Source organism: Corvus hawaiiensis, chromosome 26 (assembly GCF_020740725.1).
Source record: "Corvus hawaiiensis isolate bCorHaw1 chromosome 26, bCorHaw1.pri.cur, whole genome shotgun sequence".
NCBI lineage: Eukaryota > Metazoa > Chordata > Aves > Passeriformes > Corvidae > Corvus > Corvus hawaiiensis.
In genome coordinates, this window is record NC_063238.1 from 15,023,847 (window position 1) to 15,050,988 (window position 27,142).

Genomic DNA, 27,142 nt, shown 5'->3' on the forward strand with positions numbered 1-27,142 from the left:
GGTTCATCTACAGTTATACAGGAAAACAAAATTCTGACTTGTCTGTACAATTCTTGGAGGATGCCCCAGTTTGGGATGTCTGACTTGCTGTTGGAGAGGTCCAGACCCAGCTGGAAGAGAAAGGTAACATTTTCTGTGACCAGCAGGACTGGAGACAAAGCCCAACATTTCTAGAACCAGAGTTGCTAATGACACACTTCAAAAAGAAGAGTGAGGCTGGGAAAGTCAGAGGAAGGGTACTCACAAAACCAGCAAATAAGACTGTCATTGCAAAGAAATCTAACTGCCCTACCTTTTCTTAAAAATACTGCTGTAAACCAGAAACTGAACCAAAAGTGTGATGTTCATAAGGTTTCCGGAATCTCTGTGCACACTGTCTGCTGTGTTCTCTGCTTAGTCAATGTTTTAAATTCCAACTGTCCTCTGTCATCTCTTCTACAGCACTCGAATCATGAATAATTCCTCCAATAGATCTCACATACATTTACTGTAATTAAGTGTAACTTGGAAGTACATGATGTTGACAAAGTTACCTTCCTCTGCATATTTTGAGTGAACAAAAATTGTGGAACAGTTACCAGACATCATATCCTAGAAAAGATCTGGTCTGTAGGGTCTAGCAGACATGGGATGAATCTTCATAGAACACAGCACTGAACATCTAAATTGTAGAACTCAGGCTTGTGCCCTTGGTCCTACAGGGAAGTAAAATTTCTTTCTGTACCAGCTCACTGTTCTCACTCACTCTAATGGTTTCCATTAGAAGGAAATTATATCTGCTGTCCTATAAAGCCCCTATTTTGGACAATGAGAAAGTCAAGTGTACTGATGACATCCCTTGACCTCAGCAAGTATCATTAATAAGTTCCAAAAAAAGCACCATGTTTCTGGTAAAAAGGATTTAGCATATGAGAATTTCCTCTTTACCCTTCCCAGTGAAAAAATGGTGAGGATGACGTAGAAAGCTGTCATTATTCAGGTTCATGGGTATGTCAGTCCTCAGGGTGGGGTTGTCCTAAGGATAAAACTTGGAGGTATGTAAATAATGCATACCATTATATTAAATTAATTAGTTGCCATGTATTAAATATATGCATGCAGTGATCTTATTTTTAGTGCTGTATGATATCCTGAATGAGTGTGCTTGAGATCGCTCAAGAATCACCAGCAAGGTTATGAGCAAAAGTCAGATTTAATATTAGACTACAAAGCACAACAGATTCCTTGGCAAGATTCACTCTACTTACAAGGGCAACTAAGGCACAACAAGGGAAAGTAAGCGACAACAAAACCAAACCAAATCCAGGCAATCAAAACAGAAATGAATTGAAACTACCTAGGGGAGTGTGTGTGTCTGTGTGTAAAGACAGTGTAAACAAGGATGAAAAGGAGTGTGGCCTAAAGTTTAACAACGCTTAAAATTAACAGTACTTTAACTTAACTTCTACCTTAATTTATATCTTAACCTTAACTATCTAACAGAGAAATAACACTTAACATCACTTAGCCTAAATTGTAACTTGACGTGACTTCCAGATTTGCTATAGCATATGTGCAAAGGGGCGTGCACACAGACAGAAATAGTCAGTGCAAGATAAGGTACCTGTGGGGGCAGTGAAAATACTCACTTTGGATGCTTTTTTGTCTCCTGGTGGGCGAAGGATCGGGCCTCAAGGAGTGAGGGTATCGGCCCAGGACACGCCGTGTCTCGGCGATCCTCCAGGTATTGCAGACCTGAGGGTTTGCTGGCTCTGAGAGGCGTCCCCCTTAGAGGGAGATGCTGGTCACAGGCCTGCTGTGGTCCAGGAGAGCTCAAAGGGTCCCATTTTGGACCGCTGTTTATAGGGTCACAAGAGAGTGGGCTTCAATCATAACAATGTTTCATCCTGGCCACCGTTTGGGTCGGCACTTTCTTTGGAAGTGTGAGAACAGGAATGTTATGCCATTCAGGCCAGAGAACTATTTTCCAAGGCTGGTCATGCCAAAAACCAGAAGCTTGTTAGGAGTTCCTGAGAGCGGACAGCGTTTTCTGATAAGCTCAGAAAGAGCTGAGCCCAGGTGGTGTTTTCAAGGACAAGGCCTAACAAGCATTTTCTCAGATCACACATGCCTGGAAAGGAGGCATGTACCACCACACATATAAAGACTGTTATGCAGGCTACAAAGGCCAATATATGGAAATAAGAAAGCTGCAGAGGTACTACACCCAGTGATAAAGTCACAGTCTCTGGTCTCTTTCTATTACTGGCTACTCAGCTTGAGAAAATCTACCCTACAGCATGGCAACCTAGAATTTAAACTCATATTTTCTTTGTCTTTTGGGCATTATTGTAATTCATTTATGCTTATATGTTCAGTTTAGACTCAGCTTTATAAATTGAGCAACTCGTGTTCTGAGAGAGCAAAAACTGTTTATTCCAGTACTGCTTACCAGGTTTTATTGTGGTCTCTGGTCTTGTTCTGTCTAATATGGGACAACCACAGCAAACAAAACTATAAAACTGTACTGAAAAAAAGAAAAAAAGGGTTGCTAAAAAGATTGATAGCAAAATCACAATACTCCATTCCTGAATATAAATTGTGACTATAACCCACAAAAGAACAAAAGGCATTCTTGTAGGAATTCAACTGAGGCATTACTCTAGTAGGAGAGTAATCATTCTTGTCTGTAGTCCTCAATTAGCGTTAACTGTAAGAAAAAGCTTATTAGGAAAATTTAAATTTTAAAGTCCCCCTGTGCAAGCATATCTGAATTCCCAGAAGCTAGTTATAGTGCAAAGTGTATTAATTAAAATACTGCTTTGGGAGATCCTTCTTTATCCAGTGTTCATTATTAACATGAAAGATTGTGGAAAGGTTTTGATTTTTTATAAAGATTTTAGTCGTTGTGACAGGGATTCAAATGGTGAAAAAGAGCATTTGAAATGTTAATGAAATTCGGATCATTTTACAGGACTTAGTCATTTTTTGACACTTCTGCCCTAAACGAATGATCTGCACAGCTTTGCAAAGACAAAGGGCAAGGTATTGTCAAAACTCTGGATCCTGGAGTCATTTTCTAAAGTGACTAAAGATTTGGAACAGTACAGTGTAGGGATTTTTCTATATTGATATATACAGGAAGCCACATTTATTCAATAGTTCCTCTTGGCCTGTCTAAACTGCTTGTAAAATTCATAGCCCATTTCCCAGAGCAGCCCCCACTTACCTGGAGGGACTGCTGGGCATATGATTATTTGGTAAATGTCAGAGTTCTTTTAGCATTGCATTTTACTAAATACGCCCTGTGATCAATATGCACCTTTCAGATGAGCAAAACCCAGGTATCTCTCACACGTGAAGGTTTACATGACAAACAGGGCTTACACATAGGAAATGAGTCGAGTTTATTGTTGCCAGTCAGGCTGTGCCAGTCATAAACATCTGCCAGTCATAAGCAGACAAAGAGACAACTTTATGTCTCAGTAATACACCTGGGATCTGTGAGGACAGTCCTCCAGTTCTTCTGCAAGAGGCCTTGACAGATTATGGCAGAAAGATTTGGTGTCACTGCTTCCCTAAGTTTTGAAATTCAGGACCCTTTCAAATCTTAGCCCATGATTCCATGTCTCTAGGCACTTTTGAAAATGCTGACTTATCCAACCAACGATCCAGACTAAGTTGTAACTTTTGGCTATGCCCACAAACCATAGGGAAAATGTGTTTTTCTAATTTATCACAAACTCATAATTTATTTCTTGTAACTTATCCCTGTGGGCAAACTCCTCTTTTTTACCAACAGAAAATGAAAAACTTTCCCTTTACTGGCCAGCAGAAGGAGGCCTGAGTATTTTTGGAAACTGTGTCAATGTTAGGCAGCCTCTCTGTACACCTGCTTAATATCTGAGCATACCTCAGATTAACTTTTACCTCTCTTCTTTGGAATTCCTTCTGGAGTTTGGGCACAGGTAGGCGTGGTTGTGCTAGTGTTTGTATTCCAATTCTTTGAAAGTTTGAGTAAGAAAGATGTGGCTTTTGCATTTAGGGCTGTTTTTTCCTGATTCTTCTCAGAGACACTCAGGACTCTGAACAGTAGATGTTCAGACTGCATTACTTTTTAGAGGCAAAAATTTCTATCATCATTGCTGGCTCTGCAAAACAACTGATATGGAAGAGAAGCTAAATATATACTGGTGCCTACAGGCTTACCATAGCATAGCAAATGTAACCTAAAATGTATTAGTAGAAATATTCCCAGAAGAGGCAAAGAAGTCTAAGTGATGCAGTAAGATCACCTCTCAGGGACACTTTAAGATTCTGATCACTCGTGAAATATGAACTAACATGGAATAGGCCCAATAAAGGGTACCATGGTGGCTATGGAAATGGAAAGCATAGTTTCTGAAGACAGTTCAGAAGAGCTCTACTTTGTTTAGGCTAATGTGCCAGTTTGGCCAAATTTAGAAATACATCCTCTGAGAGAAGGCAGGTTACAAACCACCCCTCCCTCACCAGGTTTGGGAAAAAAAACTTTTTCCTCGAAGGAAAGTGAAAGAGATAAAAACTATTTATTTAACAAATACACAGGAAAAAGATACTAATGCTAAATAATGAAACCTCTCACTGTAGAGAGAAAACCTGGGAAAGTTTCAGAGTCCTTCCATAGATCTCTCTGTCCTCCTCCTTGGAGCTAGGACACTGAGGGCCCACCTCCAGGGCCAAGGCCTCGGTGGAAATTCCTCCCAATGTATTCTGATGTTGAAACAGTCCAGCAGAGAGGAAGGGAAAAAAAATGAAGTCCCAGGAAAAAAAAAGTTCAACTCTCCATCTCTCTCTGGAGAAAAAGAAAGCCGAAAACTGGCTGGAAAGCAAGCTGCTTCCTCCCGCTCCTGCCGCTGCAGAAGCAGACAGGTTTTATCTCTGTGTCCTTGTAACATGAAAACAAACTGCTTTGAAAAAGTACACTTTTCTCTCTCCCCTCTCAGGCCCAGTTTAAAGGCATAGAAATGCACATATACTAATTCCTGGGCATAGTGCAGCAATAGGGAATACAACATCAAGTCACCCCAAGACAGCTAACAAGCCAAATACTGAAACAGAATGGATGTTAATTCCCTATAAATGCATCAAAGAGGTAAACAATAAAATATGTAAGCCAGAAATAAATGTTGGCACAAGCATACATGGTGCTAAGTAGCAATTGCCAAATTTAGCATATGGTTTGGAAAAAAAAATCCTGAATGTTAGAGGAATGTCATTGCATCAAAGCCATGAGTTTGGCATGGTAGTTCTACAGAAGGAAAATACAGGCTTGGGGTTTTTTTCAGTATGAAGGCAAATTTATGAAGGCATTCATGTAATACAGTGGCTATGATCACAGAGGACTAGTCCCCTATTCCCCACACAGACAATACAGTTAAAAGACAGCTACTTTTCAGCATCAGGAGTCCTTTAAAGTATGCTGTCCATGGTAATAGGTGCACAACAAATGTTCAGATACCAGCCACAAGAGCCAGAAGAATCTTTTAGCTCTGCAGCAGAATCCTACTCTGAGGCAGGTATTGACTATTTACTTGTCTCTCACCCTGGAACAGACAATACATTTGGCCAAGCAGACCCCATACACCACATCAGCTACAGAGACAAATCTCTATAAACTGTGCTGGGGAGTTGACAGGTACCTCAGGTGTGAACACCACATTGTAGACACTTAAAGGTGGGTGACCTGAAGTTTTTACTTTTACTGTGACATGCCACAGTTTTTAACATAAATAACCTCAAATTTCAAAGAGAAACAATAAACCCCAAACCAAATCAAATGCACCTCCAACATGAAACCCTTCACTAAACTGAGAACATCTTCTCCTCTGGTTTTGAATTTGCAATCCACATATGGAAATAGCATGAAAGGAAGTGCACTTCTGGTACACTATCCTAATGGTTAGCTTATCAGCAAATGCTTGCTAGCTATAGGCTTATTTAAGTTCTGTGTAAAAGATGTAAAGGATTGTTTGCAAAGTTTAGAACTCTGCAACTTGGCAGCAAACTAGTTACTTCTGGCATGGTCTGTAATTTTATAAGCATAAACTCTAGAGACCAAAGGCAAATCTGAAATGTACTTTTACTAAATTAACTAGAAAAATTGCAGCTACAATTACCATACATATCCAAGTTTTGGTCTCAAATGATGATTTTAATAATATATTAATCATTATTTACATACTGGCTGTTTGGCATGCAGCATCTGGATCTATTTGTTCCATGCTAAGGGGATGCAGAGAAAACAACATGACCATAATCTCCAATTTAATGTAGTTTTTAAGTATTGTTTCTTTGGGTTGCATTCACAGATGTGCAGTGAATCTGTATCAACCAACTTGCCTAGCATAAGAAGAGAAATTATTTGCATGTGCCTGTAAAGACAGCAGTAATTTCTATAAGATTTATTGTAGTTTAGAAAAACTTTATTAGTTGCTCATGGCATGTTGCCACAAGAAAGACAAATAAAAGATCTTAAGAATTAATTTTAAAATAATGTCTTGAAGAAAGAAATACTGAAATGTTTTGGTTGCTAAAAATGTAGAGACCTTTTGTAAAAGGAACAGTAGAATTTCAATATGTATCAAGAATTATTTAAATTCATTAGCCAACGTCAATTTAGTAGCACTATTTCCCAAAAACATCCATTATTCAAATGTTACCCTGTAGCAGGAGATTACCTCAAGATACTAATCTTATATTAGCATCTTTTTCAGTTAAGAAAATAACAGGAGGAAAAAAGGGTGGGGGAATCCTTTGTCTGCAATTATTTTCAGGACACGAACCTGAAAACAATTTTTTTGTGGTTTTCCTGTAGTTGTCCTGGTTTTCCCATAAGCAGGGGGACACCCAATATGGCCACACATCAGCACCCATCTGTTCAGCTACTGGGTGCTGAGGGTGGAGGGTCCCTGGCACCATCCCAGCTGCTGCCCATATCCATCCAGAGACTGAAGGCTCAGATGCTTTGTCGACTGCATGGTCATTTCTCCTTATGTGCTTCGCTTTGGTCTTCATGTCCAGGGAGGTCGTGGAGTCTTGCTCTCTGGAGACATTCAAAATCCACCTGGACTCGTTCCTCTGTCACCTGCTCCAGGTGCCCCTGCCTTGGCAGGGGTTGGAACTGGATGATCCCCAGAGGTCCCTTCCAACCGTAATGATTCTGTGATCCTGTGTTTCATGTACAAGCGCTGCTCTTGGAAGGAGATCCTGATCACAGCATAACCTCAACGTATGGGCTTCAGGACCCGTCAGATCGCACCTGAGTCAGGATAAGCCCGGTTTTTGCCGGGAGATGCCCAGACCTGGTGCCCTGCTCCCTTGGGAAGACCCAACTAGGGGCGCAGCCTAAGGGCGGGTGACACCGCCCGGGCCCGGCGAGGCGGAGCGAGGTTGTGATCCCCGGCAACGGGCGGCTACCGGGGGCCGCCGGGTTCCGGGCGGGTGGGGCGCGGTCGGGACGCCGAGGCAGAGCGGGCAGAGCGGGCGGGCAGAGCGGGCGGGCCGGGCGGGGCGAAGGGCGCGGGCAGGGCGGGGCGGCGGTGCCGGGGAGCAGAGGCCGCCCCGGGGCTGTGGCCGCCCGCCCGCCCGGCCAATGGGAGCGGCGGATGTTGGCGGGCCGGGAGGTGGCGGCGTTGCCACAGCAGCGGCGGTCGGAAACCGAGCCCAGCCCGAGCCGGCGGTCGGGGCGCGCCATGGAGGGGCTGGAAGGTGAGAGGCGGCGGCAGGGCCGGGGCAGCCGACGCGCGCCCGGGCCGAGGCGGGTGTGTGCTTCGTGTTGCGGCTGGGGCGTGCTCGGGCGGTAGCGGCGGCGGGAGCCGGGGCCCGGCCACCGCCTTCCCCGTTCCCGGAGCCCTGCGGCCGGGAGTGCTGGGGGGCGGCGGCGCTGAGGCGGGCGAGCGCCGTGGGACGGGGCAGGGAACAAAGGCGGGAGGCAGCGGCCCCTGTGCGGAGCCCGCGGGGCCGGGCGGCGGCAGGACCGGGCTGCCCGCGCTTTGTCTCGGGCGCTGCTCGGCTCCCGCACCGAGCCCCGCCGGCCCCTCCCTGCGGCGGCCGCGCTCCGAGCCCGCTCGCCGGGGCCCCTGCGGGCGGGGTGCGGCGCAGCGTGCGGGCATCTTTGCCAGGAGCCCTTTTTTTGTGGTAACAGATGGCTAAGGTGGGTGTTAAGATCCTCTTATCATGCTAGGGAAATGTTCAGTGCGGTGAAGAAAACTGGGTATGAATTTGCTGACAGGGTATTTGCAACTTTATCCTGTGCCCTTTGAATTAATGAAAATATCCTTGCTCTCCGATGCTCATCATTTTCATCGATGATGTTATCCATCATAACATAGATACCAGCTTGGAATTCATGAAGTTACAGCTTGCAATCTGAGCATTTTGGTAGGCCTGTCAGTACTGCGTTTTGCGTGCTGCTTTAACCGTACTACTTAAAAAAATAGAGACCTGTTCCGAGAAACTATACAACACAGTCATTAAGTCTTCCGTGCTCTACTTCTCTAGAGGTAACTGAGTGCCTAAAAAGGAGTAAGCACAAACTAGTCTCTGTTCTTTATCCCTTCTAGAACAGTTGAAGTAGTGAAGTAATTTTCACAGAATACCTGTGTTCTGTTTTTAGTAGATTTTACAGTAATCAGACCCTAATCTTGTGCCTAGTGACTTCAGCAAGACTCTTAAATTTGGACATAATTTGGCATTAAAATCCCAAGCGATTTCTTTTATTCACTTGGCTTTCTTTGCTGCCTGTTAATGCCTTTGAAATTTGAAAGGTGATGTCCAGTGTTTATCAAATAATGCCTTGTCAGGCATTCCAGCTCTCAGGACAATTGTATGTTACCTCTCCAAAAGGGGAGAGTTTGCCTTAATTTTGAGTAAGCTATGTGTTTGCATTTGAGACTGTACATCATCTGCAGTCTATCTATCAATTGATTTGGCTGTGTGCTAATTTACCAAGGCCAGCTATGCTTGCTGTGTTGTGTAAGCTCTAGCACCTTCATTACAGAGGATAGGAGGAAAGTAGATGTACAGATAACAGCAGAATGCTGAAAAAACTTGTGATTTTTTTCAATAAAATTTGTCCAGTTTCTGACTTTGTTGGAAATGGTTTATATCTTGTTTGTTTTTCAGAAGGTACTGGAAGTGGAGGGAGGAAGAACTGCTAAATAGGTGAAATCTCATGTTTTACTGAACCTTTTCTTGCAAGTACTTTCAAAAGCTAGAGCTGAACACTAGAGATTAATTTCAGAATACCACAGAAAATAAGTCATGTCTAAAACTCCTGTTGTCCTTGCCTTGAGAACACTCATATCTCACACTGTTATCCAGCATCCTTGAATGCAAAAGTTCTTGAAACTGAAAAACAATTTTCTACATTTTTATGGGTCATTTTGTGCCATGTTTTTATTTTTTAAAAACTGCAACAAAATAAAATACTTCCCATTCTGCTTCCAAATATTTGAAGCAAGTGGGTTTGCTTTTATTTAGTTTTTCAGTTGAGGCTGTCTCTCTTCATGCATATTAGCTTAGGCTCAGATTAAGTTTTTGTAGAAAGGTCAGCGTAGGACAGAAAAAATGTAGGCAAAGCCAATGATAATAATAATAATAATAATAATAATAAGTTATTTCATTAGGTATTATGTTTTTATTCAGTCATTGCTCCATTGGCAACCCAGAATAGCCTTACTGGTTGCCATCTTTGATTAAATTTGTGTTTGGATGCACAATTGCAGTGTCATACCCATCTGACATAGAAGTATGGGCAGCTTCTGAAATCTGGCTCAGCGTGCTGCCTCGTTATATTAGTGCTTAATAAAATCATTTCCCAGAGCTGACTGGTGCAGTAGGTGCTTGGCAGCTGTGTGTGCGAGGGACATGGTTGTGGGGAAGGGCAGGACTTATCTGTTGACAGCAGTCTCTTGCTATGTCTATGACTGTCTCAGACCCCCTCAGCTCAAGATGGTTGTCTGGGACTTTCCAGCCTCAGAATCTGGTGCTTTTGCTTTGCTGAAGCTCAGCATTATAGATGAAAGATCTGTTTTATTTTGGTTTATATAAGCGTGCTGTTAATAAGAAAGAACTCTACCCAGTTTATAATGATCCTTTCCAGAAAGTGGAGAGATGAATATGTAATACTTGGCATGTGGAGCTGCATTAATGACATTTTAAACGCTAAATAATATTTTCAGTGTTGCAGTTGCATTTTCTCACTCTGCGCAAGTTTAAATGTTTTGTGAAATGGCAAAGTAGGTTTCTGTGTCACTTAAAAGTTTCTTCTAAAATTTACTTTTGTTGCTCCTTTAAAGCTGTTGCTTTAATACTTCTTTTTTTTTATCAGTATTGTTATATTACTAGATTGAGTCAAATTTGTACCTTTAAAGTTTTGTAAAAGTAATGAGTGCATGCTTGTCATTACAGGTGACAAATCTGATATTAAGTCTAAAGTCACTAGCATTTGTTACTTTGTAGTCTGTGTACTGTTCAGCTGTTTTTCAATTTTCGTTTAATTTACTGATGAAAATAGAGCAATAGGCTGGCTCTGTCTGAAAATGTAGTGATCTCTAAGGTGAGCTTAAAAATCCATTCATGAGTAGTTCACCATGTGCTGAATTTCAGGACCGTTTTTGATGGATCAACATATTCTTGTTGCTTTCACTGCTGGATGTCAAGAAAAAAAGCTGTCACACTGGCGTGTTTGTTGCTCTCTGTTTTGCTTGAGCGAGATGGAGCCAAGCACTGAATTCCTGACTTCATTTAAGCCAGAACAGTCCAGTGGTGGTGTTTGATCGATCGGCTTCTCTCCAGTCTGTTTTTTCTGGGAGGATGCCGACAACAGCTGCTTGAGCCAGCTAAATGCCGCTTCCCACACTTGTTCACAGCCCATCCCAGCCTAAGGAATAAGGGGCAGAGGGGCAGCTGTGCCCGAGGGCAGAAGTCCAGTTCTCTGTGGTAGGTAACAGCAGGGCTTGCCCAGCCCCACGCTCGAGCAGCCAGGGAAGTCTGGTTGCGATGGGAAGGGGATGGGTGGCTGCTTGTTGAGGAAGTAGCCTGCAGTGTCAAACCCTTGCGGATCTGCGTAGGGACTACTGCGATTAAGCATGTGCACTCTGAACAGCCTGGGTGTGTCCTCGAGGTCTCTCCGTACAGCATCGTCTGCTGAGAGCTGGGGTCTGTGCTGTGGTAGCGTTTGTCCCTGGACCCTGCCCTGGCATGCAGAATGTCTGAGAATGCCCTGCTCCACCCCTGACAGTGCAAGATTTCTCCTTTGGGGTTTAATGTTAGTAATGTGACTCTTGAGAGCAAGTGCTTATTCTTGCTTTGACAGAATTTCAGAATGCCCAGTCTTATTTTTTTCCTTAATAGCCTAGAAAATTATTGGATTTTAAAACAAAAATAATATTAACGTGAGTGTTCTTTTCCCTTTAGAGTTGTCACTGGATCCATGCAGCAGCTTCCTTACTTTGGCAGCCATTTCCTTTAGCTCCAGTTGACTTCAGCTTTTTTTTTTTTTTTAATACGTACATCTTTTGTCCAACAGAAGAAAAAATTCGTTTTATTGTACACTGTTCTTAAATCAGCAACTGGGAAACTATTAAAGATGGAAATGCAAAACTAATATTATTGTATATTATTTTTAAGAAGTTATTTGTCTCTGTTAGCCATTAAAACACAATGATAAATGTGACTTTGCACTGAACTGATCTTGCACTGGGCATACTTGCACCTCTGTTAAGTGAGCTCATTTTGACATTTAACACTCTTTAACTGCTAAATGTATTTACTCTTTTTAAAGCCGTCATGTTTTTATTTTTTTAATGAATGGTTATTTTACTTAAGGAAAAATCTTGAAAGCTGAGTTTAGGCTGGTAAGATATGGGGAAGTGCAGTACCAGAATATGTGGAATTCAGATTGATCAAATAGTGCTGCTTATTTGCCTTTGATTTAGTTGTGTTTCCATAGGCTTTGCAGGGCAAGGTTTCATAGATTTTTCTGGATGACTGTCATGACTGAGTGACTCTTTAGAATGCCGACATTAATACTCAGTATGGGAACAAATGGGAGGAATTGGAGGTCTGCACTCAGTTGCAGGGCTAGGATCTAGTTGGGATCATGTGTAGGTGGTAGGACAGCTCACAGGACTGCAGTGCTGTGGTGGATGAGTACAGGCTCTTCAGGAAGAGCCAGCTGGACAGCAAGGGGGGAAGTTGCCCTTTATGTGGGAGAGCAGTGAGAATGCAACGGAGCTTTGCTTTAGAACCACCTGGGGGAGTATGAATCAGGGTTAGCAGGCAGACCAGTGTGGGAAAAGGTGTTGTGGCTGTCTGCTAAAAGCCACTTGATCAGAAAAATATGAGGTCTCCCTCATAATTGGAGGGAGCCATGCATTCACAGGCCCTGGTCCTCATGAGAGACTTTAACCTCTGGAGAAACTAATATGCTGGAGGGACAAATCAGCAAGGCACAAGCAGCTAGGAGGCTTCTGGTATACATGGATGACAAATTCCTGACCCAGGTGATCAAGGAGCTGACAAGGGGAAGCAGTCCTGCAGTACTTCATGTGTACAGACATGTGAGATGTCAGCAGCCTTTCCTCCAGTGACTATAGGATGGTTGAATTCAGGATTCTGAGAGGAGGGAGCTGGGTACATAGCAGGACCGCAGCCCCAGAGTTCAGGAGAACAGGCTGAGACTTTAGGGATCTGCTTGCAAGAGTCCCATGAGATATGGCCATAGAGAGGAGTCCAGGAGAGCTGGTTACTTTTAAGGATGTATAATGTGACTGGCATGTTTTCATATTAAAAGTCATGCTTCATGGAAGGGAGGAAGGAAGGAAAGAAGGACAGACAGTTGTAGTAAAGGGGAGTACACCATGATGTGAGTTGTGTGTGTGCTGCTGTTACAGTCATTCTTGACTGCATGCAATTCATTTCTCAGTCACAAAAAAAACCTGTATAGAATCCTCCTCCAGGCTGTCACTTTGAGGCAATGGGTCTTGCCTTGATACGTTATTTTCAAGGAACTAAAACCAAACTCCCCATCATCAGACTCATTCATGTACAGTGCAATAACACATTTTTTGACAAATATAATGCATTTTCATTGTCAGGATGAAAAGCTGATATAAAAACGTGCAGAGGTACTATGAAAGTCTTTTCAACTCAAAGGAATGGATGCTACAATGCTTTTTGTTGTCTTTTTGAAGCAGAAGTGACAGGTTCATACAAGATTGTCAATACAGGAGTAGAGAAGAATTCATGAGGCTTTCCTCTAAAATTGGGAGTAGATGGATAAAAGTAGATTGATTTACTATTTGTTAGACAATTGTGAAAACTTAGCTGCTTAAAAATTTCAAAGTATATGAATAGTTGAATACTAAGAGGCAGGGCTTGCTATGATTTCCTCTTCCTTTGTCTCTTTCATGCAAACTGCAGAATAGCAGAGGAGAAGGGATGTGCTTGGTGGGCTAAAACATACACGTCATCATTTATCAAGCAGACTTGACTGAAGTATGGCAAGTACTGCCTGTTGTTAAGAATTACAGTCAGTGTATTCGCCTGAGTTGCATTTGCCTTTCAAAACTCCTTTTGGCAAACTTAATGCAAATTTGCAAAACTTAGGTCATTATTGGAATACTTTTTTCCTACTTTGGTACATTCATATTTTCATTATGATTTTTAATTCTCTTTCAAACTTCTTTTAAAAAATTAATGCTCTATATTGTTTTTGGCTGTTTAAAGAAATGTTCAAGGGTCTGTGCAACCTGGTCCAGTTGAAGGTGTTCCTACACATAGGAGGGGGTTTGGAACTAGATAATCTTCAAGGTCCCCTTCCAACCCAAACAATTCTATGATTCTGTGAAGTGTTCCCTACCTGTCTCACTGCATTGGTGTAATTTTTAGGTGGCTCTGATTTGCAGTATTTGCCATTAGTTAGGCTACAGTTATTTAATATGTTTATTAAAAAAGTATAATCCAGTCATTATTGATTATTGGACATACGTTAAAGACTGGGCAGACTTAGAGAACCATACGCTGTGGCTTGCTGATACAGATTCTAACTAATGTGGGAAATGAACTGCATTTTTTATTGTACCATAAATATGTGCAACTCTTAAGTGAAAAATACCTTGCTTTTGGAGATGAGAATGGAGTTATGCTAAAAGCAATAAATACAGTTTTGCAAAAGAATTTGGCAAGTGCTCTTCAAGTGGAGGACTTTCAACAACTTTCAACACTTCGAGATTACTTACTGGCTTCAAACGGGTACCTAGTCCCAAGGCAGGGAATTGTACCAGCATGTTTCTGCACGTTTGAATTCAGAGAGGCTTGATGATTCTGATTATCACAGTTTTCTGGCCCAAATAGTTTAGTACTGTCACTGCTGTAGATAAATAAAAGATTTTGAAGGGCAGTCAGACAGATTTTACAGCATGACAAAATACTGTTATGAAGTGCAGTCTTGTTTCTGCAATTTATGTCTAAATGCACACACATACTTGGCTAGATAGAGCTCTCCAAAAGAGAAAAGTGTAACAAAACTTCAGTTATTAGCTGTTCAGCAATACTGAGGACTTCCTCTCCCTCTAGGTCTATTAACACAACTGCTTTATTTGTAAACATGGCAGCAAGAGCAAGTGCTATGGCTGTGACTGTGTCCGATCGAACCTGTTTATATTGATGGGATCTACATGCTGTACTGAGATAGGTAGACTGAGAACTGTCAGCTTGCCCTTTCTGCTGTAAATCAATTGTGGTATTTGAATATGAGAGGAGAGGAAAAAAAGTTGTTGTTCCCTGGAAATCTAGGTTTCAAGGAAGTCTAAACTTATCTATAATATTGAAAGCACCTTGATACATCTTGAGACTGCCTGTATAGCTGTACTGTCAGACTTAGTGGTCCACTCAGACTTTACAGCTAAACTCTTAACTTCAAGATCAGAAAGTATAGGCAACTAGACTGTGACCATACTCAGAAGGAATGTGTGTGATAACTTGTGTAGGTACAAACCCAGTGATTTGGAAGTAGCGGGATGTGGGGTATGCCCAGCCCTTGCCCTGGAGGGATCTCTGCTGAGATAAAAGATTTCACAATCGCCCAGCAGGACTCCCTGGAAAGGCAACCACTTCTTTGGTCACGTCGAGAAAAGACAGACCCACAATCCTTTAGGAGACACTATGCAGATTTCGTCGTAACCCATTGGTGTGTTCCCATCCCAGATCCCCTGTAACCCATTGGCCTTTATTGATCCCCTGTATCCCTATAAAAGCAAGCCCAATGGGCCCCTGTGAGAGAGAGGGTTCTCGTCCCTGGCCTTCCCTTCGCCGGAGGGGACCCACAATAAAGCTACCTTCTGTGCGGAACCAGCCACACGAGCCTTCTCGTCTCTCTGTCTGGTCTGGCTTGGCCTGGAGGCTGCCCTGCAGAGCTGAGCTGGAATCACGAGCTGATAATCACTAAAGAGCTGACAGCTTCTGCAAGGGCTCCTCTGCCAGCAGCTGAGGGAAGACACCGGACCCCGGGAAGGCGATTCCTTTCGGGACCATCTCCCCGGACCGGTCACCTCTTCCTGGGTTAGAGCCGCGGACCCCATCACCAGCTGTAATAGCGGGAGGAGGAGGAGGAGCCCTGACAGGGGCAGTTAATAAACACAAATGATAAGATTATTGTAGTATATCCTGCTGCTTCCAGTCTGGTTGTTTAGGTCAGAAACCCAGCATCATACTAGGCTGTACACTTTGTTTTTATCTGAGACCTGGTCTCAGGCAGGCAGTAGAATAGGGTGTAAAGCTCTGTATTGTAGTTCTGTCATCACTTCCACTGAAATACCACTTCTGTGGTATTCACATAACATTTTTGATCATATTTATCTTTTCTCTAGATGTGTTTTGATTAGATAAGCAGTAGTAATTATTTCAATCCTTCTTCAAGTTAACTACATTCATGTTTAATACAAGCATCTAAACTGCTGGTGATTAGCGGTATTAAAGTTGGTAAAAAGGAGAAGAAGTGTACCTGCTGGATCTTGGGTTTCCTGTGGCTGTATAACCAAAATGATTTTAAAAAGAAGTCCTGCATTGTTGCTAAATTTACCGACTGAAGAAAATTGCCATGAAACTATCTTACTACCAGTTTCTATTCTCAGACCAATTTATCAAGCATATCTTCCTTCTGTTTCCTGATTTGAGTGTTTCTTTTTTTTAAACCTACTCCCCCCAGTGCATCCCAAATTAAAAACCACTTCGGTTAACATTTTTCAGGAAAAAAATTGCAATAGAGATCACACATGAATGTCTTTTTAAAAAATAAACAAAGCCAAAATTAACTCAATTGCAACTTTCACAATTTTATTCCCATGTCTTTCTTTTAATTTATCAGATTTTGTGTTATTTTAAGTTATCAGATAACATTGCTAACCCTTCTGTGAGGGAAGACTCATGGACTCCTAGAGAGAAATGTTAAGGTTTTGTGGTTTTGGTTTGTTAGTTTGGGTTTGTTTTTTTTTTTACTTTGAAAGTGAGGAAAATCACAGAGGAATTAAAAAGATGAAGGGGTAAGTATGCAAATATAAAGGACACTTGGCTTCCCATTTTCAACAAAACTTCAGGAACTTTCATTTTTTTAAATAACTTCCTTACGTGCTTTGGGTCAGTGATTTGTGTTACATGGGAGGGGTTGGCAGTAGAAATAGCTCTAGGCAAATGTGATTACCTGCCAGCAACAAGGGAGGGTAGGAATGCTGTGAGGAAATCCAGCTCTGTAACTGTAGCTGCACTAAGTGGTAATTGGCATTCTTTGTGCATTGATACGTCGTATGTAAATACTGCTTGTTCAGGTGAGCAACTACCAAGTCTGCTTCTTTTAATGTGGAATTTAAACACCAGCTCAAATTCTAGAGTTCAGTGAACACAGAAGAAAACTGTGGGGCATGTAGCTTCTTTTAAAAAGGCAGGTATTTGAATGAATTATCTTCTCAGCCAAATCCTTAATCATATACTGTATACCTTATTTCAAGATCACTAGTTCTGATTTATTTCAGCTAATTTGTTGAAGACACAGACAGTGTCACTTTGTGGGTTTGGGAAATGCCTCTCACTTGTTTCTGCAAAGCTGAGGGTTGTATTAGAATGGTGTCATAAAAAGAAGTTGAACTCTTTAGCAGAAGTGAGTTTGCAGTGATGTAGGTTATCATTAGTAAGAGTGCTAGGGATGAAGAATGAAGCCATGAAATAAACAAACAAATCTGTGCATGCCTGGTATTTTTGAGTGGAATAATTGAGAAAAGCTTACAACCATGGCTTCTTACCCTTCAGATCAGTGTTGAGGGCAGGTTCCCAGCTATCTAAGCTTTGTACCAGTGTTCATGTGCTCAGACTTGTGGATTTAATAAAACAGACCTATGGAAAAATTTTCACACATGATTTTTTAAAAAAGACATTCAAAAAATACAGTTAAAAAATAAGTTCATAGTAAATCTTCATAGCGTTCAAGTATAATTCAAATGCAAGAATAGAAGAAAACCAAGATTTATCTCCATGTTTTGCATTTTTCCTACTTCTCCTACTTGTGTACATCTAAATGCACAGATATTTAGGTGGCACAAAAGGAAGTTTGATTATGACTTCAAGTTGTAAAATTTGGCTACTGTCAGTGCAGTCCTGCTATGCTGTTGTAAGGACAGGCTTATTCATATCTACATGGAAAAGGTATATAAATTAATTAAAGGTATGAACATACATGTTTTAAACTGCACTTTTCTTGTGATTTATAATTCTTAAAATGCATTGTACTCCATATTATGTTCATACAACTAACACATTGTGTGTAGTTACATACTGGTGATGGATTTGCTTTAAGTTATTGAAAAAGTCAAAAGTAGACAATAGTTCTTTATTGTTAGTAGAAATCTCACTCAGTTTTAATCTTTGCATTTCGGAAAAGGTTTTCAGTGGGAACTACCTGCTTGAATCTGTCTGTTTGTTTGCTGTGAAGTATTTCATGAAATTATTCCTTTTTTTAGGACTGGTCGTACACTTAGTTAGCAAGTGTGTATGTTTAGGTGGAAAACAATTTTCCACTGGGAAACTGGGAACAAAAGCTGATCAAATCAGTGAACATTGCTATGCTGATAACTTTGTTAGTTTTTAAGATGCTGCTTTGCCTAAAATACAAGTCAATTTGAAGTGTTTTTATTTTAATGTGGTTTAAATAGAGGCAGTCACATTGTCTGCAATTGTCAGATTGAGTACAGAGAAAGCTACTAGTAAGTCTCAAAATTAATCTGAACTTACTGCCTCTGTCTTGATGGATACACGATATAAAAATATCCCTGCATTCCTCTGGTATAGTACTAGATATACTAGATGCCTTTTATTGGGAAATAAAAGTTTTGCCACGACTCCGTTGCATAATGCATGCTATATAAATATATTTGCTTGCATAGGTCTGATACTTCGACTTGTTGGTCTTTTGTCTGGTTCTGTGGATCTGCTGTATGTCAAGTATGCTGTTTACATTTTTGTTACCAGTGCTTGAATAGCAACATCAGAAACACTTCTGTAAAGCATCAGTAATAATCTGAATAAAATATATAGTAAAAATAGCATAAAATACTGTTTCCTTTACAAGAGAAAGTGGAATAGTTTGACTTAGTAGAGCAAAATAAATGATGGAATATGTATTTTTTATATTTGATACTAAATTTGATCTCTTCCAAAGACACAGAAATACCCACTAAATAGCTCAATTCTTGGTGTGTATTTAAGCTGTCATTGGGACTTACAGGGGATTTGTTATTTGCATGTTGATATGCATCCTTTTAAGGGAGTGGAGTTCTGTATTTTAAATTAACAGAATTGCTGCTGACATGTTGCTGGGCCTGACAGCTTCCAAAAGTACCTAAGGACTTCAGTATATTCTTTGCCTTTCTTATCTGCATAGTCTCTGCGCAAGTCAAAGGATGTATACTTCAACAGTAATAGCAGCTGTTATTATTGCTAAGTGTATATAAAGTTAGCATTTTTGAAGTAATGTTTTGTCATTAATTTAATCACATTTTCTTAAAGAAGTATGTTGGTTTTTTTAAGGTGAGGTTGCAGTGCAAACTGGAGATCTGTTGCCGTGTAAGATTTGTGGAAGAACTTTCTTTCCAGCAGCACTGGTAAGTGGTGTGAGCGCTGTTGGCTTTTAGATTTGATAAGCTGTTATGAAAGTTTAGCAGTGCTCACTATAGCTAAATAAAATAGATCTAGGTGCTTTGTTTTTGGGATTTTGTTTTTGGGGTTTTGTTTTTGGGTTTCCCCCCCCCAAATAATTACTGATTCCAGTTGTCTCAGTTTTGAAGCTCCTTGGAAGGGAGTTAATTTTATTTTAAGGTTCCCATCATTTTCTGAAATACATGCCTCTAAAAGCATCTTCTTTAGGGTTACAGAATCAATCCTGGTCTTCTGCAGTTTTAAGTCTCAGCTAGTAAATGAAATGTTTTGTTAGCCATCTCTAAAACTCTCTTCTCCGTTGTTAATAAAAATCAGTCTGTCCTTAAATGTGAATATGAGTTTCAGACACCTATGATTTGTTTTGCCACTCAATGCAAATGCTGCCTACCTATCAATTTTTTATGTACAAGGAGCAAATATAGCTGCCTTCTAATTTTCTTCTTCATTATCACCCATGTTTTTGTGACTGTGTATATGCATTCGTGAATTCCTGTCGTTCTGTTTTAAAGGTAGTGGCTGGCATAAATGTTTAAATTAAAACAATATGAGCTTATTAATCAAGACTTGGGCCTTTTTTGCTAATTTTTGTATCAAGAAAGAGGGAACTAATGTGCTAATAACTTCTGTTTTCAAAGTGAGTTTTGTACTCTCCTTTTATTTTGCTTCTGCTTGTAGAAAAAGCATGGACCCATTTGCCAAAAAACTTCTGCCAAGAAAAGGAAGACGTTCGATTCCAGCCGACAGAGAGCAGAAGGAACTGACATTCCCACAGTAAAACCTCTTAAGCCACGGGTATGTTATAATTTACTCTGCATATGAACATTTTAGGCAAATATATATGCATTTTAATAAGGCTTATTTCTGCTGGCAGTTTGTGTTAATTAGATCTACTAAAATCTGGAAGAAATCGAACTATGATGTTATATACTAAAATAAGGTGCATACTTAGCTTCAAGTAGAAACTTCAAACATACGAAGCTTTCTTTTTTGCCTCTTAGCCAGAACCACCCAAAAAACCGTCTAACTGGAGACGAAAGCATGAGGAATTTATAGCAACTATACGAGCAGCCAAAGGACTTAATCTTAAAGATGGTGGAAAACTCCCTCCACCACCCCCACCATCATATGACCCTGGTATGTAAAGTAGTCAAGTTCCTTACATACTTTTTTTTAAGTTAATGTGTAGAAATTTGAATTGAAAAGGAATTTGTTGGAATACAACATTCACAAGTTCTTGAAGATGCAGATGCTGGGTTGTAACTGTGGATCTGGCTGACTCACATCCTGTGTAGCTTTCAAAGCCCATGACTTTGCTTTTAATGTGTGGAAAGGTAGCTGTGGCCAACTTGCACCTTGATACTGTCTTATAAACCATAGGCTGGACAAATTGTTTCAATACCTTGTTTGTGCTCACAACAGTGGAACTGCACAGAAATAGCAGACTGCCTTTTTAATTAGCTGACACCCACAACATATTTATGTTGTGGGAATGCACTTTTGTGTTCTTCAAATGTAATCTCTCCCATTTCTTGCTGAATTCACATTTGGTTTTATGTATGCAGTGTACACCTTAATCCCTCATGCAGTGGGGGTACTTGTGTTTTGGGTATGTGAGATGTGTGAAGTTTGTATTACCAAGGGTGTGACAGTCCTTGGGTACCTTCAGAACTGAGACTGGATAAAGTGTTCAAGCAGTCTGATGTTAATGAGAAGGAAATACACTGTTCATTTAACTTCTGGGATGTGATAATAGGTTGAAGAATATATTTTTTCCTCTTGTTCTAAGAGCTAAACCATTTGATCAGCTTAATGGCTATTTTCAGAAAGATTGGGAAAAAAACATGTTTGCTTCTGCCTGTCTGTGGTCAAGTGAGGATGTAAAGTGTTCCCTACCTTGTTTCTCTGCAGGAGATGTGTTAGTCCAGTATTAGGATTGTAATTGTGCATTCACTGTAAGAAGCTGTATTATTCAGCTTTCTGTACTCACAATCTTGAAAAGCGATATAGCTAATCTTAAAAAGTAAAGCCATCTTAAAGTAAAGCCATCTTAAAGTAAAGCCAATGGCTAATAGCTTTTGCTGTGGATAAGAATCACAAGGCTTGATTATGGAAAGAATCATTAATAATCTATATAGCATATCTATAATCTATCTAGTTGTAGTTGGTTTTAGTCTCCTGGCTTCATCCTGCTGCAGTGGGTAAGACTTAGGGAGAGGAAACCAGGAATGAAGAGACCATGCACAAAGTGATCAGTGGATACTCTTCTTACAAATAGCGCAGAGGCAGCTACTGTTGCTCCTTTTCCACTTCTCATGTAGGAGAGAGAGAAGATTGTGCGTGGTACCATGAATGTATCCATCGTCTCCTAGTCAACTCTTGTCTTTGTTTCTAACAAGCAGCAAGTCTTTTTCCTTTTAATGGAAAGAATCTCATATTCATATTTTCTACTTAACTGCTCTGAGTTGGCAAATAAACAGTATTGCTGCTTCTTCCATCTCCCTGAACTTGACTGTGTGTGTACTGCCCTCTTATTCTGATCAGCTTTTTTTTGTGAAGCTTACACTGAATCCTAGAAGTTCATCTGGACAGTATGAGCAGTACTTTCAGATAGCCATTGTGCCATAGGATTTAGCTTTTGTATTTTCAGACCCTGTACTGGTTTAGTGTATAGCTCTAAAACTTCATGTAGCCTGTTAGCTACTGTTAGACATAACAAACCCTCTCTGGGCCTGGACTCAAGGACACCTTGTTGTCCCAGGCCCAAAATATGTAAACTAAGCCTCTGGGGAGGGGGAACAAACTTGGGGTAATTACATCATTACCCGAAATTGTAATTGGAAAATTAACCCTGGTATGCAAATGGACCAAACTTATAAAAGTTTGAAAAACCCGTGACCCAGCGTCCATTGTAGATGTAGCCCCTTGGAGACTTTTTGACTCCCAAGGTGTTCCTATTGAAGGCCCTCAATAAGTACCTGCTTTGCTTTTATTCTTTTAATCTTGTCTAGCCTCTGTTTTCAGGTAGCCACTTCAAGGCATCAGCCAAGTGTCTGACTGGTACTATGTGTTTGACAAAAGGATTAAGATACAATTCCTGATTCTTAAGAGTATACATTCATCCTCTACAGTCTGATACGTTTGTGGACTTTGAAAGTTTTCTGTGGGAACTGAGCTCTGCACCAGACAGAAATGGCTTATTATCTAGGGGCTTTCACAGCTGCTTTATTAATTTTTTTTTTCTTCTTTTTACTTTCTTTGGAACAATTTTAGTTTGACTACATAGATATTACAATTCTGTTTCTGAGCTTTTCTCTCTTAAGGTATAGTTGATGTTTGAGTGTTCTGACAGTAGCAGAGTATATGTTAAATAAATAAATAGTAGTTGTTTTACCCCATGAGATTCCCATGCTGTCACTTCTCTGTGTTCTTCCTGTGTCCTTAGCTCACACTTCTTGGGTCACAGTTCATGGTTTGGTGGCCATTACATCATTTAACTTACTCAAAACAGTTTACTGATTTTTAGAGGGACAAGTCTTTAAGCCAGATCTGCCACATTTGGACTAGTAACATGTAAACCAAAACTTATTTTAGATTTTATAATATCTAATTGTAATTTTGGAGGCAGTGGCTGTTGAATTTCACCTCATTTTCTTCAATACATTTCTAAAATGACCTAGAAACACACTAATTTAACCTGCTTTGCCAATATCAAGCTTTTTTTAAGTTGAAGCTTACATGGTTTTGAATACTCTAACCTGGGGCATACAGCATCAATATCTCTAGACACTGAAATACCTGTCTGAAACTGCAGTCCAAACATACAATTTTCCAAGGCCACTGTATTTTAAAGTCTGTATTTCCAGCATACAGGTGATGTTTCTTTTAATATTTTAAGCATTTATGTTGCCCTTTCTGTTTTTTCCCCAATGAGAGTAATATTTCCTGCATGTAATACTATTTGCAGTGTGTACTATGCAAAAGTAATACAGCCACCAGTTACTTTCTTTTGCATCTCTCTAGAGACAGCTCCTAATTTTGGCTGAGTTTCTTTAGATTCTTTTTATTTGTTAAATTTCTGTTTTTTTTTTTTTTAATGATCACTTCTAGTATTGCAGTTAGTTATTTCTCAGTTCTTTCAAAATTGCCAGAGGAAACAGATTTTGTTGTCTTTTTCTGCTTGTGTGGGAAAGGTTTTAATGTATTCCCATTATCTTGAACAAACTGAGCTGTTTGTGATTTTTTTTTAATTTTTGATTGTTTGTTTATTTAGCTTCTTCTCCACTTCCTTCTAGCTGATGTCTCTGCCATGTCCTTGTACCTCTTTGGCTACCTTCTCTGCAGAACAGCATCTCTTAAAGTGTTTCTGATTTTGCTGAGGTTACTTCTAACCCTCAACTACTCTTATTCTTATCCATCAAACTAGAAACGTCTTTTGTGTTACATGTGGATAATATTCTTTTACTTAGAAATCTGTATTTCATTTTCAGATTCAAGAAGCCATAATTTCCCCTGGAGGAGGGGCTGCTCTTTAAAAGACTTTCAAACACTCTCAGTTTTAAAACATATTATTAATGTTAGATTTTATGTTTTTAAGATTACATTCAGTGTCCGTACTGTCAGAGGAGATTTAATGAAAATGCAGCTGACAGACACATCAATTTCTGTAAGGAGCAAGCTGCACGTATTACTAATAAGGGGAAATTGGCAGCTGATACCAAAGGGAAGCTTCCTGCTCGAACACAGGTGAGCTATAACACTTTTCTTAACTTGGAACTTGTATTCAATGTCAAATGAAGCTTGTCAAATAGTGTGTTGCTTTTAAATAGAATTAACTGTTTTATTCTGTAATTTTATTATTTGCACTGACTGAAATTAGACGCTTAAGTATGGATGAGGCTTTTTGCTTTCTTAAACTGCAGAGGTCCATAAGTCAGATGGCAGCAGTTGCAAAGCCAAAACCAGTCATAAATGTAATTGAGAAATGTGCAAATGACAGGTAAAGGTATCAGGAGGAAATAGAGATGCAGTTTTTGTAAAGGAAGTTGAATTTCTGTTGTGCTAGTTTCTGAATCCTATTAAAGACAGTTGCTTAGGGGGCAAACAAAGGTACCTGACTACAGGACAACTGTCAGCAGTATTTTGGCTAATTAGAGGCTTTAGGAGGATTCAGGTGTATTACACAGTATTTTGAATCAGTGCAGGGACTGGTCCAGACGCCACAGGTGAAAGTAAGATTTGTGTTTGAAAGACAAAAATAGTTCTGCCCTTGAGTATTCTTTTCTAAATTAATTGGTAATGAGGTGATACTTTTTATCTTAACTTGAGTTTGATTCCAGCTATGGAAAAAGATGATAAAATCTGTAGAAAAGCAAAAAATGCAGAGAGACATACAGTTGAACAACAAAACAAAGCCTCTAAGTTAGAGAATGTTTCCTGCTAGTATCATCTGTAAGTATTAGAAAACAGACTATCAGAAACCATTTGCATGTTCCCATACAAGAAACAGGTTGCCTAGTAGGAAATCATCATCTGTTCTCCCACAGTACCTGAAAGAACTACCTGTTGTGTTATATAGATAGCTTGATTTAATTGCTTAAATTTCTAGGTTGTATTTTGTTACAGTACAAACCTGCTGCGGTTAAGAAGATGCCTTCTGTAGGATCAACACCATCACCATCATCACGCTTACCACAGCCAAGTGGTGTTAGCAAAACTGTTGTAGGTATGAAGTTAATGTTATGAATTGTTCCATTTCCCTTCTAAATATTAGTCCTCAAAGTATGCAGTAAAAATTTATTATTTATTTGATCTAGTGGTTTGTAAAATCTCATTTAAAATAAAGTTGGAAGGGGCACTGATTGCCATCTATCTAAAAAGACTCTTGAGCACTTAGGATTCTGGTTTATATATCAGATTTTTTTTTTTTTTTTCTGGATTGAATATGAAAAATCATTCGGTGTAGTAATGCATGATTGTATTGAATACTGATCTCTCACCTGAAATTTATCTGATGTTTAATTCTGTAATTAATTTATATGCTGAATATGATCATGAACTGGTGAAAATACATAGTCAAGGCATGTATATTATAATTATGCAAGCAGTGGTCTAATTTGGGTTTCAGATATCATCAGATATCAAACATGTTCTGCTTGTACATACTTTGACTTTTCCTTTTTTCCTGAGGAAAGTAATTGAGATACAGTATTTCTTCTTAGAATAAAACACTGTCTCAATTACGTATTTTCTATAAATTTTTTGGAACATATTTTCTTTTTGTATTATCTTGATACTGGCTCATATCTTTGTATTTCTGAAACTCTTGTTTTGAATTTTGCAATGAAAATTTTTAAAATAAATTGTATCATTTCAGCAGGAAAATCTTACATTTTCTTACATTCTCATGCTTGCTTTCAACTGCAAGGTGCTTCTTCAAGTAAAGCTTCTTCTTCGTCTGGATCCAGTGGGAGCAAAATTCAAACGTTATCACCAGCTCATAAGAACTCACTGGGAATGGTGAACCCACAAGCAGGGTAAGTTCTATCTCATGTCGTCATTTTTGCTTAATTTCATATTTATGTTGTTCTAGTTCTAGAAATCTCTGTCGTTTGTTTCACTTGCTTTTTATTTTTTTCCTATGAGCTTCAGAAGTACAGTGTTTTGCATTTATTCTTTATCTGTAAATACAGCTATATGTTTAAGGACCACTGGAGCAGGCAAAGGTGGGTTTTATCAAGTTGAAGTAACAGGAAAGGAGTTCAAGCGATAAAAATAAATATAAAGTATATTAAAAATCACTGAATAGGCAGAAGTGGTTGGAGCAGTGAATTTTTTCCTGGTAAAAGTGAAGGGACTTAAAGAAGCAGAAAGCATTAGGCATAATTTCCTACACTCCATGGAAATAGAAGAAAGAGGCTTCTGCCACAGACTGCAAGCCAATTGTGACAGGATCTTTCTCTTAGCACAAAAGGATGGATGCTTTCTCTCTTGTCTTAAGAGGCAGCAAATGAATGAGCACAAATAAGGCAAATGGAAACCAGTGCACTTACAACAGCAAGGAGTGCTACATGAAGATTACTAGAGTTCAGTATAAGTGCTGGTGTGATCAAGGCTGTGACTCATACTTTGCTGGAGGGGTAGGGAGTTCACAGAATCTCAAAGAGAAGTCTGTGGAAGGGATTGAAGAAAAGCAGTGCAAATCTGCAGAAGTTTGAGGAGCACCTCAAAGGGGCACTGAGAACACAAAACATAGAAGGACATGCTTGCAGTTATAACATAGGTGATCGAAAAAGATTTATTCCTATAAAAATGAGTATCAGATTGGTGGAAAGTATAAGGTGGAAAGTATAAGGTGGAAAAAAACCAATGTGTTAAGTTCGTGAGGAAGAAAAAGGACATTCTGAAAACTCATGGGGTTGGACAGCAATTACACAAAACTAGAGATTTTTAGTTTATCACTCTAAAGTTTTACAAGTTATGCATGAATATGAATTACAGCTCTGTCATGCTTCCCTCCTAATGCCCTGTAGCATCAGGATTCAGTTCTGTTCCTGCTTGCTTTACCTACTCATGATAACTGTTTCAGACACAGGTCACACACACAGTCCTTGAGGCTGACAGATACCTTTTTCTTTTTTATTTCCCCCCTCTCCTGGTGTCTCACTAGTCTTTGGTCAGCTTCACTACCATTTGTAGGCATTTATGCTGTGACTGTCAGAAAATCCCAGCCTCTATTCACTGTTTTTCTTTATTTCTCCAGTTTTAGAAGTTGAATTAACACCTACTGATGAGTGGCAAACAAGCAGGTCTGCAAACCACAGCAAAAAATTCAGCTGCGATAATTTGAAGGCATGTTTCTGAGCCCAGTAGTGTATCCCAACTGTCTGGAAAAGCTTTTTCCTGTTGAAAGTTCCTA

General features: G+C 39.9%; 1 protein-coding gene and 1 long non-coding RNA gene across 2 annotated transcripts in view; both read left to right on the forward strand.

Moving 5' to 3' along the window:
• The first annotated feature begins 7,610 nt into the window (after nucleotides 1–7,610).
• ZC2HC1A (zinc finger C2HC-type containing 1A) overlaps nucleotides 7,611–27,142 on the forward strand; it is a 31,775-nt gene continuing 12,243 nt past the window's right edge. Inside the window, exons 1-7 of the mRNA XM_048286342.1 lie at nucleotides 7,611–7,728; nucleotides 19,099–19,172; nucleotides 19,903–20,019; nucleotides 20,226–20,361; nucleotides 23,822–23,970; nucleotides 24,850–24,949; nucleotides 25,652–25,760. Of these exons, the coding sequence (XP_048142299.1) occupies nucleotides 7,626–7,728; nucleotides 19,099–19,172; nucleotides 19,903–20,019; nucleotides 20,226–20,361; nucleotides 23,822–23,970; nucleotides 24,850–24,949; nucleotides 25,652–25,760 (788 nt within the window). The 5' untranslated portion in view covers nucleotides 7,611–7,625. The remainder of the gene's footprint in view (nucleotides 7,729–19,098; nucleotides 19,173–19,902; nucleotides 20,020–20,225; nucleotides 20,362–23,821; nucleotides 23,971–24,849; nucleotides 24,950–25,651; nucleotides 25,761–27,142) is intronic.
• Nucleotides 9,190–11,629, forward strand: LOC125316930. The gene is made up of 2 exons (XR_007199915.1): nucleotides 9,190–10,962; nucleotides 11,440–11,629. It is a non-coding gene; the product is annotated as an uncharacterized LOC125316930 (long non-coding RNA).